Source organism: Pseudoliparis swirei, chromosome 11, assembly GCF_029220125.1.
Source record: "Pseudoliparis swirei isolate HS2019 ecotype Mariana Trench chromosome 11, NWPU_hadal_v1, whole genome shotgun sequence".
Taxonomy (NCBI): domain Eukaryota; kingdom Metazoa; phylum Chordata; class Actinopteri; order Perciformes; family Liparidae; genus Pseudoliparis; species Pseudoliparis swirei.
In genome coordinates this window covers 22657518-22671968 of record NC_079398.1, presented here as the reverse complement: position 1 = coordinate 22671968, position 14451 = coordinate 22657518, and the positions used below count along the sequence as shown (strand labels likewise).

Genomic DNA, 14451 nt, shown 5'->3' with positions numbered 1-14451 from the left:
GGAACTCGTGTCCGTACCGCGCGTGCTGGTTAAACCGGAAATAAAAACATCGCTGTTATCTCACTGCTAGAGTCCCAACACACGTTTTGAGAAGTTCAAAACGTGTATCCCTCTCCCGCGTACACGGCTCGGTCCGCACCGTGGAGTTAATTTAGCTTTTTCCATGTTTTTATCCCACCGAAATCCCTGCACGTGAAGGGGACGTCCCCATGACAACAGAGACGGAGTCCACTCAGAATCCACCGCGTATCTCCTGCTGTCAGCAGATAGGCTGCGTCTTAGCTGAGCACAAGTACAGTAAGAAAGTATTGGTCTCTTTTATTTTATTCAAACACAGTTGGGATCTTCTTTTACCCGAATAAGGGACATTTATATATATATATATATATATATATATCTATGTGTGTGTATGTATGTGTAGATATATATATGTGTGTATATGTATGTATATATATGTATGTATATATATGTATGTGTATGTATATGTGTGTATATATATGTATATGTATATATGTATGTGTGTATATATGTATTTGTATATATATATATATGTGTGTATATATGTATTTGTATATATATATGTGTGTATATATGTATTTGTATATATATATATGTGTGTGTGTATATATATATATATGTATGATATATACTTTTATTCGTCCCACAGTGGGGACATTTCAAAAATCTATATATATATGTATATTTGGCTTCTTAAAGCAGGTGACAAAGTGGTTCTGCAGGTTGCAGGGTGAATACTAAATATATCTAAATGGTTTTGACTTCCACATGGTCAGATTCTGTCAAGTGGAGAAGCTTAAGATGGATGGCAATGTCCTGCTTGGGGATTGTGTCTTTAACAGGGACCTAAATCAGTTGTTATGAATGAAAAAGCATGGGATGGGTCGCCCCAACACTCGGGTGCCAAGAACACAAATCCAACATGACAAGTGTCATGTTCATATTTAATGTCTGTTTTGCAAAGGCATGCCGCTCAGCTGAGGGGGAGAGAACAAAATTCCCCAGGATCCTGTCAGTCAAAAGTTTACGGCTTCAAACGGTTAACAGGTTTACCTTGTCATACCTTCTGCTGCGGCCCAAAGGGAGATGCATTGTGGGTAGGGCCATTGATTGAGTCTTCCCTGGTAAACAACAGGTTTTGATGCCCACCTTAGATGTTTGTCGCAGTGTGTTCTTCGTGATGTTCCTTCTCTTGCCGTGTGTTTTTCTTCTTTTTTGTTGACACTTTTGACTGATCCAGCTTCTCGATTCTTTCTTAGTCCACTTGTTTCTCTTCGGTCATTCACCTCAATTATTCACTAAATTATTCTCCGTGTAGTTCTGTACATGTGCTGCCTCTCAGTCAGTGTGTTCAGCAGACTGAACACATTGTTAAAGTCTAACCCTTTTTTAAAGTTTCCCCTCTCGGTTTCATACCTTTTTTTTAATACAAAAACCTGCTGCTGTATCTACTTGGTTCAACAATAATAAAAAAATCCAGCATGATTCCCCCATTTGCAGTCAGCCAGTTTTAATTTGCACCTCACAGAAAAGCTTCCTGACAACCCCTAAAGCCTTAGTTTTTGTTATTTCCGATGCCGCACAAACCCAGCATTGTCACAACAGGGAGCGACCGAGCTCGCCGAGCAGCCGGCCCCACGGAGCTCGAGTCGAGACGAACAGCTGTAATTAGTTGTCATGTGTTATCTCGGAAAAAACAGAGAAAAAACGGGATGTTTACAAGAATAAAGTCTTTGCTCACGCCCAGTGCACCACCTCACACACCGATCGGGATGCAAGTGACGGCAAAACGCCAGAGAGGGTGACGCACGCTGAAGGACCAGAGTGGAGATGAGATGGAAGGTAACTGGCGCAGCAGTTTGCTCTTCCTCCGCAGGAAAACTCCTGAGCGTTCCTCCTCCTCCTCCTGCTGCGGTCACACCCTGCCGCTCGCTGTCTGCGCCTCTACGTCGATCCCCTAACAGCCAACCCTCCCGAGTGTCTCTTTCTGTTGGTTTGGGTTTGTGTTGTTTGATCACGGGCTGCATCGCCCGTCTTTTCCTTCTCTTGTGATCTTTCTCCCGTACGCCCGTCACCGTGTCTCGGCTTTGCGTCCCCTTATATCCATCACTGTCTGGGTAATACGTTTGAAATATATCGTCCGCAACGTAACGGTTTGAAGTGTCATTTTCTTTCATCACGAGAACAATATTCTTTACAATAAAAATATTGTAGAAGTATTTGTCATTTTACAATAATTCGGTACATCCGTAGTTCAATGTACTTTTTAGAAGTTTTTTTTCTCATCAGTTTGCAAAAAAGCTACCACAGGAGGCTGGACATGTACACATCACAGAAACAATCGCTGATATACGGAGAAGTCAACAAGATAAACAATTTACAAAGTAGCTCGGGAGGCAGATACAGGAAAACCGAACATGTGAATTATTCATTCAAACAGCCTGTCTGTAAAACAACAACATATGTTAAAGATGACAGATTTAGCTGAGATGATGATAATGACCTCATAATAAAATGATGCTCATACTAATGAAGGTTTTCCTTTCTAACCCGTGTCAAAACAAAGGAGACCTCGGATCACATGCATGTCTCTCCGTCTGGATGTCTTTGTTGAAGTCTGTCTCTCCCTTGCATTTATTATTTGTTTCTTGCTCTCATATTTACCCTCTCTCTCCCTCTCACTCTCTCTCATCTCACACTCGCTCCTTCCCCAATGCTCTCCCTTACCTTCACACATACACGTTGCCTTTTTAATGCAACCCCTGGAGTCTATACTATAGTATACTCAACGCTCTGTTTCCATCCATCTGTCGGGAGAATTGCCGTTGAACCTTTTTTTTAAAATGCCACAAGAAATAAAATATGATTTGTGTGTTTTACTTCAAATGGGCTAATTTATTATTTTAAAAGACTTGCAAAATAAAAAAAAGACTTTGGAAAACACTTGAGAGAAGAAACCCAGCTACGACATCAGTGTGAAACTAAAATGCAACACTTTTTGGGAGGTCATCTTTTTTTAATTTTTATGTCCAACATTAATTAGTTCAGCCTTTTGAAAATGTATCGGCATTTGCTCCAGTGACCTTTCCAAGGCTTTTTACCTGCAGCTGCTGATGTTTAGTCAAACAGACGAGGTCCTGTGGTGATGATAAGAACGTTCACACCCTCGATCAACTTTACAGTCACTATTTCTAACGAAAAGGTCGAGAGTTATATTCCTTGTGCGTGAAACAAAAGCCCAACACGTGGACCTATTCCGGCCCGGAAGGATCACTTTGTTGATCACGACATCATTTGTGCGTCCTGCAAACCAGTCTCCGTTTAGATGAAGAATGTTTGACGCTTCTGTCAGTTGGGATTATTTGTTTAGTTGTTTTTTTCCATCCTCGTTCCGTCCTCTGCGCTTGTATCCTGTAAGCGATGAATATTCTAGATGTTTGCTTTGATCCGTCTTTCAGTTTGTGACAAAAAGCTGTGTCGGCTGACGGCTGTCACCTCGCTTTCTAACACCGCCGTCTATGTTACAACCTCTGCTCTGGAGACTTTGTGTTTACATCTGTCTCCGTATGTGTGTGTGTGTGTGTGTGTGTGTGTGTGCATACATGTTTGAAGGCTCTTGTTTGAGTGGATTTGAATCATGCATGTGACGGCGCTGCCGGGTTTGATGCCTCCGCCAGCGAGCGCTCCATCGAGGGGCCTTCGGCACCCTGGGGAGCACTCCGAGGTGAGAAGAGAGAGAGGACAGCAGCTTTGTTTGAACCTGCTACCCCCACTGCCAACCAGCCCCCCCCCCCCCCCCGCCCTCTGTCCTCCCCCTCCACCCGCACCCCCCTCAGGGCCCGGGAGCGGCAACAGCTCTTCTGGGCCGCCGTGCATGCCGGCTGGCTCCCACCAGCCTACTGCTTAGCAACAGCCAATCCGCCGAGCAGGGCGACTTGTCGGCCAATTGTCGGAGAGACGGGCTAGTGCTCTGAATTTGAGTTGGCCACATGGGTCTGTCTATAGTTAGGTAAAGGGACGGATATATATATTATATAATTATATATATATTATATACATATAATTGTATTATTATATATATTATTATATATATTATTTATATATAATAATATAAAAAAATTTTTTATAGGGGAGAGGGGTTCCTTTTGTTTTTTTTATGTAACCAGGGAGATGTTGTGGGTTTTATAAATAGAAACTGTCCCCAAAATAACAGGTCAGGATGAAAATGATTGAACTCCCTCTGGGAACTTTTAATTGATCACTTTGAGCCCAGTTCTTGAAGCTCTGTGTGCACAGCTGTCTCCCATCAGAGGTCTGCCTGTCTAACTGCAGTTTATAAACTTCCCGTCACTTCAAGCAAAGCTTATATAATGTCTCTTAATCTATTTCATCCTCATTGTCTTTTCTCTATGTCACCATGTTTTTATCCAGCTCTCGTGCTATTTATTTGTCTCATTCAACTATTTCTCATTGTATCGCTCTCTGTAATAATGTTATTGTTCAGTGTGCAAAACCAATGTTGGGACGTGATCGTCTTTAGTGTTTCGGTTCCCGACTTTCCGACGACTCTTGCAGGTTGTTTCATAACCGTGTGTAGTGACAGAAGTAGTAACCTGTTCTTTATAAATAACAAAACTGGATACGTTATCAAGAGGAATGAGTTTATTAGGTCAGTGGCTATTTCGGTAAGTCGGCAGGGCCCATCCTGCAGCACTGCAGTATGGGTGGGGCAGAGGCAAAAAGGTGGGATACTCCGAGAGGGAGGGAGGGAGGGATGATAACAAGGAGTTAGCTGCTGGTGAGCAGAGCCATGCTGCCTTGTTTTCACTCTCGGTGGCTCCACACTGCTTAGCAACAACGAATCAGATCCTCGGAGCGGAGCCGTAGCTCGGCCAATCGGCCGGCAGGAGCGTGCCGCCACAGAGTTTGGATTTTACCACGTGTGAGGTGGTTCGGGTTGGAGAGGGGAGCGCACTAATGCAGGAGGAGAGAGACGGAGTGAGAGAGGGCGATGGCAACGCTTTTTAATGGTGTGTTTTTATGCGACTTGTGGGTTTTTAAGCCACGCCCTTTGCTCTCTGCTGCGGCGGTCTGCTGCAGTGACCCTGATGGATGCGAGGTCGTTTTTTAAAGCACACTGCACATCCTCATTCATCATTAGTGTGGCTGGAGCTGCTGTGGCCAACAAATAAGTGATCTTTTTTTATTTGATAGGTTTGGAGGACCGCTATATAATCCTGTGTAAGAGCAGGTTTTACAGCCGGTATGTTATCCTGGATTATTAGGTGAACTTAATTGAAATCTTAGACATTTAGTCTGGTGTTCACTTAAAAAAGGCATTGCGAGGAACACTGGAGCATATTCCTCTTTGCCAAAGAAAAGAAACCGGTTCTGTTTCACGCTGCAGGCCCATTTGTCCTGAATTGCATTATGGGCTTGAAACACTGATCTGAGAGATTTGAAAACTTATTTCTCATTTGTCCTCAGAGGTTCCCTCTGCAACCACTTGTGTTGTTTTTCCTTTTACATCTTTGTGATGAAACTTCTGATTCCGCCTGAAAGCTGCGGCTGCGGCTGCCGGTGCTGGGTGCGGCCGGCTCGGAGCCGCATCCATAACTTTTCTCCCCACGCGCTCGTATTTTTGTTCTGCCTTTCTGCAGCTCCTCACTCCAGCGCGCATCCAGGCTGCTCGCCGTCGCATGGTTACAGACGCGTCTGCCGCGCTATTGGCTCGGAGTCTGCGGAGCCGCCCACCCGTTGGCTCGTCGCGGAGAAAAAAACCCAGGGCGACCCATTGGCTGCCGGGCAGCCGAGGGCCTGTTGCGATTGGTCCGCCTCCTCGGCTCCCGCTCCTCGGAGACTTGGCCTGTGTAAACATCCTGGTTGCTTCTTTCAATGGAGTGTGTTTACCAGCAGCCCGGTGTCGACTGCGTGTGTGTGTGTGTGTGTGTGTGTGTGTGTGTGTGTGTGTGAGTGTGTGTGTGTGAGTGTCTCTGAGGAGCAGAGAGTCTGGTGAGAGCGAGGCTAATTGGCTCCCTGCTCCGCCATACACACTGTGATTGAAGGAGCAGTCTGCACTTTTATGACACTTCGACAGCATCGGAGGCGAGGACGCCAACAGCCCTCAGTCGGGCGGCAGCCTCGCCACTCTCCTCCCCTTTCTTGCTCTTTTTTTTCCCTCCATTCCGATGTCTTCTTCGGCGTCTTCGTAAAGCCCGCATCTGTCGCGGTGTGCGGCGGCCCCGCGGGCCACGCGTTGTGCCTTTTGGTGGCGAGCGGAGCGGCGGCGGCGTCTCGGGGCCCAGGCGTGGAAAATAAATTGCCCCGAGTTCTAAATGATAGTCGGGCTGTTTGTTTTGTTTGACTTGTTTTTATTGTTCGGTTTAGTACTATTTTTATAGCCGCTGCCCCTCCTTCCCCCCTCCGCTGCTCGTTTTCTCCATTACCATCATGATACCTTAAGTTGTAGAGTTAAGTGCCCCCCCCCCCCCCCGCCCGCCCCTCCCCATCCCTACCCCCTTCTCTTCCCCTTCTTATCCTTTATCTGGAGTACAAAGAGTCCACAAAAGCCTTTGATCTCCCTCTCACGATGAGATTCTTGCATCTCCTCCTCGCTCTCTTTCCATCCGTAGCGTTGAAGCCGACGCTCTCGGTGACTTCTTCTCCCTCGCTTTCACATTCACGGCGTCGCTCGGAGGGGGCGGGGCCAGCCGAGCAAAGGCCGCCAAAAGCTTCCACCCTCTCAGAGAGCCGACTGCTTAGCAACAACCAATCAGCCTAATATTTTTGGCAGGGTCTCGCAGCCAATCGCGAGGCTGAGAGCGGGCTCCAGCGCTCCGCTCCCATTGGTGGCTGAGAAAAAAAACAATGTTTTTCTCGGCGCTCGACACTCCAGTGCGAGTGGCGAGGCGGATAATGCTTCGAGCAGATTTGCGGAGATAATCTTGGCTTTGATGAGGCTGAAAGACACATGGCTCATTATTGTTAAGTGATCTTATTTGCATTTTTATGCAAACTTCTAGATACGAAACAAGTAGCCGGTCCAGAGCAGCGAGGCGTGACTCCCTGTGAACGCGTCGGTCTCTGCAGCGAAACGCAAGACAACGCTTCCTCATATTGATTTTCACGCCCTGAAACCATCCAGTTCCTCGTCGTCCTCGGGCTGAAACATTCTTGAACACCCTCCTTCTCCTTCGAGACGGAAGAGTGTTCGATAGGTCGGATCAATAAGGGATTATAGCTACTCCGTATCAATTCACCTGCTCGGCCTAAATGATGGATGGCACAGCTGGCGTGAATCTGCTCGGCTTACTTAACAACTCTCACAGCGCACATAAACAGAGATGAAGGTGTCCTCGTTTTTCTTTTTGTGTTTTTTCCCAGTCTGAGATGTGGAGGGGAACAAGTGTGGCAGTGTCTTCCCTCAGCAACGGCTGAGTAGAGGCCTCATGGGAGGCAGAACAACTACAAAAACATATGCCCCAGTGGCCAACAGAGGGAAGCTGGGTGGGTCCCAGCTGTGTGTGAAGCAGACAGTAGTAGTGTGTGTGTGTGAAGAGGGGAATAGTGTGTGTGTGAAAAGGGGAATAGTGTGTGTGTGTGTGTGTGTGTGAAAAGGGGAATAGTGTGTGTGTGTGAAAATGGGAATAGTGTGTGTGTGTGTGAAAAGGGGAATAGTGTGTGTGAAAATGGGAATAGTGTGTGTGTGTGTGTGTGAAAAGGGGAATAGTGTGTGTGTGAAAAGGGGAATAGTGTGTGTGAAAAGGTAATAGTGTGTGTGTGAAAAGGGGAATAGTGTGTGCGTGAAAGGGGAATAGTGTGTGTGTGTGAAAAGGGGAATAGTGTGTGTGAAAAGGGGAAGTGTGTGTGTGAAAAGGGGAATAGTGTGTGTGTGTGAAAATGGGAATAGTGTGTGTGTGTGAAAAGGGGAATAGTGTGTGTGTGTGTGAAAAGGGGAATTGTGTGTGTGTAAAAAGGGGAATCGTGTGTGTGCGTGAAAAGGGAATAGTGTGTGTGTGAAAAGGGGAATATAGTGTGCGAGTGAAAAGGGGAATAGTGTGTGTGTGAAAAGGGGAATAATGTGTGTGCGTGAAAAGGGGAATAGTGTGTGTGTGAAAAGGGGAATAGTGTGTGTGAAAAGGGGAATATTGTGTGTGAAAAGGGGAATAGTGTGTGTGTGTGAAAAGGGGAATAGTGTGTGTGAAAGGAATAGTGTGTGTGTGTGAAAAGGGGAATAGTGTGTGTGTGTGTGTGAAAAGGGGAATAGTGTGTGTGTGTGTGTGTGAAAAGGGGAATAGTGTGTGTGTGTGTGTGTGTGAAAAGGGGAATAGTGTGTGTGTGAAAATGGGAATAGTGTGTGTGAAAAGGGGAATAGTGTGTGTGTGAAAAGGGGAATATAGTGTGCGCGTGAAAAGGGGAATAGTGTATGTGAAAAAGGGAATAGTGTGTGTGAAAAGTGGACTAATGTGTGTGCGTGTGTGAAAAGGGGAATTGTGTGTGTGTGAAAAGGGGAATAGTATGTGTGTGAAAAGGGGAATAGTGTGTGTGTGTGAAAAGGGTAATAGTGTGTGTGTGTGAAAAGGGGAATAGTGCATGTGCGTGAAAAGGGGAATAGTGTGTGTGTGAAAAGGGGAATAGTGTGTATGTGAAAAGGTAATAGTGTGTGTGTGTGTGTGTGAAAAGGGGAATAGTGTGTGTGCGTGAAAAGGGAATAGTGTGTGTGCGTGAAAAGGGTAATAGTGTGTGTGTGTGTGTGAAAAGGGGAATAGTGCGTGTGTGTGAAAAGGGGAATATAGTGTATGTGAAAAGGGGAATAGTGTGTGTGAAAAGGGGAATAGTGTGTATGTGAAAAGGGGAATATAGTGTGTGTGTGAAAAGGGGAATATAGTGTGTGTGAAAAGGGGAATAGTGTGTGTGAAAAGGGGAATAGTTTGTGTGTGTGAAAAGGGGAATAGTGTGTGTGTGAAAAGGGTAATAGTGTGTGTGAAAAGGGGAATAGTGTGTGTGTGTGTGAAAAGGGGAATAGGGTGTGTGTGTGTGTGAAAAGGGGAATAGTAATAATAATAATACATTCATTTTATAAGGCGCCTTTCAAGGGACTCAAGGTCGCCGTACAACATATTTAAAAATGGACACAATTAAAAAGCAGAACAGTTGAAAAGCAAAACAGTTAAAAAGCAGAACAATCTGCAGCAGAGCAACCAAGAGGGGAACAGGTCAGCCATAGGCCTGCCTGAAAAGGTGAGTTTTGAGGTGACTTTTGAATAAAGTGATAGAGTCAATGTTTGTGTTTGTGTCCGTGAAAAGGGGAATAGTGTGTGTGTGTGTGAAAAGGGGAATTGTGTGTGTGTGTGCGTGTGTATACAGTTGCATGTGAGCCAACAGAGGGAAGCTGGTTGGGTCCCAGCTGGGTGGATGTGAAGCAGAGACAGTACAGTGAGTGTGTTTGTGTGTGTGTGTGTGTTAAATAAAGCTAAAAGCCCCGTTGACGTATCTCCTCAAGACGGATACAGATCAATACTTCGGAGGAGGCCCCCGCTGGAGCCCAGGACATGATTGACAAGCAATGCGGCAGAACCCGTAAGAGGTGTGGCGAGGGTGGAGCCGGACGTCTCAATTCAGTCAACTTACTTAGAATGTTTTTGTTCAGCCTGGAGAACCTTTAACACATCTTGCTGTGTGGGTAAATAAACAGGAAAACAACTCGAAGCATTCGGAGTTTACCACTGATGGAGAAAAGAAAACGCCATCTTCAAGTCACAGTAACTTAAACAGTCGTCTCTGGTGCAGTGACAAATCTGTCGCCCGTACATCATCTCAGGGTTACGCTTTCTCATCCACTGAGTCTTATTCTCCCTCCATCGTATTTCTCTGACAACAAAACCTCTGAATGAAATATGAGGCGGACACTTCCGCTTTATTTTGAAATAACAGAATTCAGTCTGAGAATATCTTTTGAGCAATCAATGTAATTTTTGGCAGTAAACTTTTTCTTTTCTCTCATATCAAACCACGACCTGTGAAAGTGATTTTAAATGTACGGTTTGGTTGTTTCCTTCACATCTCTGATGTGTTTTTCTCTGAGCGTGTCATCGTGGGGCCGCCAAGCCAATATTTGCAAAACACAAATGTTCTTCTCGTCCTCGTAGAGCCCAGAAGAAGAGAGCCAGCGCTCAATCAGAAAGGCCACCGAGCGAATCCACGGATCCTGACTCCAAGACGTTGTTGACACTTAAAACATTCCTTTGCGGTTTTCCATGTAAATGAGACACATTTTATGCCGTTTATAACCGTTTTAAGCCCGAGAAAATCCCCCCGTGTGCCATTAACAGTCTCTGTTACCATCTGTCTCAGAGCGTCATCCGTGTGCTCTTTCCCTACCTGAGTTGCACCAAAGGTCCGTTGTTTTTAAAATGAGGACTTAAGAAGTAGAAAATAATTGAACCGGCATCGTTTTGTCGTTTTGATTTCGAGACCAATCTTAAATTCCGTCCCACGGGGTTTAAGTGGGCTTTGCTCTGTGGGACTACATCTCCTTTCAGGTTCAGACGTTGAACACTTGAGAAAATGGAAATATAGCATTATGTGTTAGAGGATGGTTTTATTAATCTAGTTCAACCATCTATTATTCTTCACAAATGTCACTCATCAGCAGAGTTTCAGTCCTCGTAGCCCACGTCTCTCTCGCTTTGAATCCCTGCCGTGGTTCAACCAACCGCTGAGACTTTCACACCTTCGTACTGCATGTTTTATGGAAAGAAGTTTTAATGTGTGGGATACCGGCTGGTCAGGTTTGATAATCCTCAGGGCCAATCCTTAATCAACCCGTCACCCAGACCGGCTGATCGGATGGGGGTTGTCGTGGCACAGGTGCGCTGTTGGCTGCAGTTGAAGGTCACCCTGCTTGCTAAATATGGTCGAGGATGAGAAGAGGAGAGACACAACATCTGCACCACCACTTCACAGCTCTCAGCCCTTTAGTGTCTTGTCTTTGATACGTATGCGGTGTGCTGAAGGCTCTGCGTTCTGTCCCCAGGTCCCTTGTGATCATCAGCACCCTGGACGGGCGGATCTCTGCTCTGGACCCACACAACCAGGGCATGAAGCAGTGGGACCTCGACGTGGCATCGGGGTGCCTGGTGTCGTCCAGCCTCAGCAAACCTGAGGTAGACCAAACGTTTGCGTTACATGAATGTTAAAGCAATGAAATAAAACGATTGATGAGAAATAAGTGAATGCGTATCCGTAGTCGGTGTATCTTGGAGAAGCAGACAGGTATACGGGCGCAGTAGTGAAGCGATGTACTGTAAAGAATGCTTCATGGACACCTAAAGTAAAGGTCTGCCAAAACAAATCTGTTTCAGTGCGCACTGTATTTATATTATATTTAGAAATATTCCCTGATTAACCTCGCCCTGAGACTGCTCGTCAGTCTGTGTTCACGATGGGGAACTGAAGCTGTTTTCTCTGCTTTCGCCAAAACCACCACACTCTAATTTTACTTGGCAGAACACAGGGATTGCACGTGCTGCTACTGTCTCATGCAGTAACTAGAACGGGCACTCGGTAGAGCGCATACCTTCGCATATCACACGATCGGGCATTGAATTATGAACATTTTGGCATTAGTTGCATGCCAATTGGATAGAAATTGACCGTGCTATGGTAAAAAGAGGATTTTGACCTTTTCATGACCTTGACCTTGACCTTTGATCCGATCGATCCCAAAATCTAATCAAATGGTCCCCGGATAATAACCAATCATCCCACCAAATTGCATGCGATTCGGTTTAATACTTTTTGAGTTATGCGAGTAAAACGCATACAAATAAATAAATAAATACACGGCGATCCAAACATTACCTTCCACATTTTCAATGCGAAGGTAATTCGACCGCGAAGAAACTACCTGAATAAGACGACGGTAGATCGGGTAGTATTTTTTTTAGTGGCTATAATACGTCCCCATCCGCAGTAGCGTATTGCTTTGCTGTGGTGCACTAAGTCTCGTCAGGTTCTACACAATGGGGGCTTGTTGACACCGACTATGGATAAGTACCTCCGACAATCCCACAGACGGGTTGAACGGACGCCGTCCAGCTGATTACGACATACCGGAAGATGAAAAAGACAGTTTCCCCAGTCTCGAGTGTGAGGTTACGGATGCCGTCTCCGCCTCAAAACAAACACCGGCCCTCCCGGCCGTCTTTCTGTAGACAGGAAGAAAACCAATTGAACTCGGTGCACTTTGAAAAGTTAACCCCGGGTTGCCGCTGCTTACATTTATCTCACGTACAATACGCAGCAGACACATTGTTCACGCCCACATACATCTGAGAAGTGCTCTGCCTGGAGGATGAGCCTCTTTGTTGACTGTTGGTTTACACATACGAGCACAGCGAGAGCCTCGTCTGCATATGTACAGAAGCTTAAACCGCCCACACCGACATGCTGAAAGTGAAACGCAGCCCCGAGCACCGCTCTCTGAGCCCGTGGTTCACTTTGATGTGGACTCGCTCCGCGTGAGAGTTTCGCCTCAGGGAGAAATCCTCGGATGCTAACGAGGGTCTGGGTGGCGGCCGAGGTCGGTTTAATGTCGGTCCGCTGGTGCTTGTAAGGCGTGTTTGTGCGTAATGAACTCTCTGGCTCCGTCATATAAATATGTTTCTGCTTCATTAGTCCGGTATCAGGAGAACAAAGCGATGTGGAACCAGTTCATGATGTTTAACACCTTTTGACACGCGGGCTTTTTTGATTGTTTGGAGTCAGGCCGCCGTGGTTAACCCTCTGGAGTCTGGGGTCATTTTCTCGATTTTTACAAAAAAAATTAAATTCACGTTTAAAGGCTTTTGCATATGACACATACCCATGTGTTGTACATCAAAAATTCCAGAACAATCTCAGCTCTCCATAAAATGAGGCACAATTGTCCTCAGGCACAAGTGGAAAGAGAAAATATGGCCCTAAAGCTGAAAATTGAAGTTCGATTTTTATAAATTCTTCATAACTCTTGTGAAAACACACCGTTACTCGTGTGGACGAACTGTTTCTGTGTTTGAAATTGGTTAACCAAAGGTCCTATGTTCCCAAAAGCAGTGAAATATCTGAATACAATGCTAGATGCATGTAAATAAATGTTTAAAACCAAATTTAGTTTTATCGTTTCTCGAGTAGAAATGATGTGGTCCGTCACACCATTCACCAAATTGATAAAAATGGGACTGAGAAATAAGGGTAAAGTAAAAAATAAATATTTTAAAAACGGAAACGGTGAAAAACGCGGCGCTGCGAGCGTCGACTTCAGAGAGTTAACGCAGAATAACCAACCCAGACGGTTTGATTCCCGGGTCACTTCTGAGACGTACAAATGAAAGTAAAGATGAATGGTGAAAAGAGTGTTAACGATGTGTATAAAATGAAAGAACCGCTTGAATCTGTCGTAATATTTTATGACATTGTATACCCCTGAAAAACAAATTGTGGATACATAGATCCCAAGATGACTGGCTGTGCTTTAAGGGGGGACTCTATAACAAACTGTAAATGTAATTTATGGTGCTGCTACTCCCCTCGTTAATACAGGTGTGAGCCTCCCTTTGTGTTCGGCACGTGGGAGATCAAACACGGATTGAAGCAGAATATCCCATTAGATATAACATTCTGTACATTGTGGGAATGGAGATTTTTTTTAAATACATGTTTTCTTTTGGACTGGAGTCTGGAGCCGGAAACAATCCAACACAGAAGCCACTGGAATTAAACGTTGTACGAATATTATTAGATTAGCCTTTAACTGCAGAAATACTAGGTTTAACTAGAACGGGCACTCGGTAGAGCGCATACCCTCTGTAGCGGCCCTTTGTCCTTCGAAATCAAACTAAACTATAAATCAAATTGCCGCTGATGCACCGTGGGTTTCGGAGTTTGACGCAGGCAAAACAAAAATAACGTCCATTTCGGTATGTTGATTTTGATATTTTATTTACAAACAAACAAAAACGCTGACACTCTTCGCTGATGCTGTGGTAAAAAAACACCGGCCACCCAGGTGCATGCTGGTCCTATGCCTCCCCACCTCTACATATAACCACAGGTGCCCAGCGTTACCCAATCAGTGAACCTACAACTAAATGTATTAAACTAAACTACAACTATCATAAGAAACAACTAACATATCAAAATATAACCTAAACTAGAACGTGGCACTCGGTAGAGCGCATACCTTCGCATATCACAAGGTTGGACATTGAATTATGAACATTTTGGCATTAGTTGCATGCCAATTGGATAGAAATTGACCGCGCTATGTTAAAAAGAAGATGTTGACCTTTTCATGACCTTGACCTTGACCTTTGATCACAAAGCCTAATCAAATGGTCCCCGGATAATAACCAATCATCCCACCAAATTTCATGCGATTCAAAGAAGATGTTG

At 45.1% G+C, this 14451-nt stretch overlaps 1 protein-coding gene across 1 annotated transcript in view; it reads left to right on the top strand.

Annotated features, from left to right (window-relative positions):
- eif2ak3 (eukaryotic translation initiation factor 2-alpha kinase 3) overlaps window positions 1-14451 on the top strand; it is a 36494-nt gene that overhangs the window by 1152 nt on the left and 20891 nt on the right. Inside the window, exon 2 of the mRNA XM_056426616.1 lies at window positions 11054-11183. Within this exon, the coding sequence (XP_056282591.1) occupies window positions 11054-11183 (130 nt within the window). The remainder of the gene's footprint in view (window positions 1-11053; window positions 11184-14451) is intronic.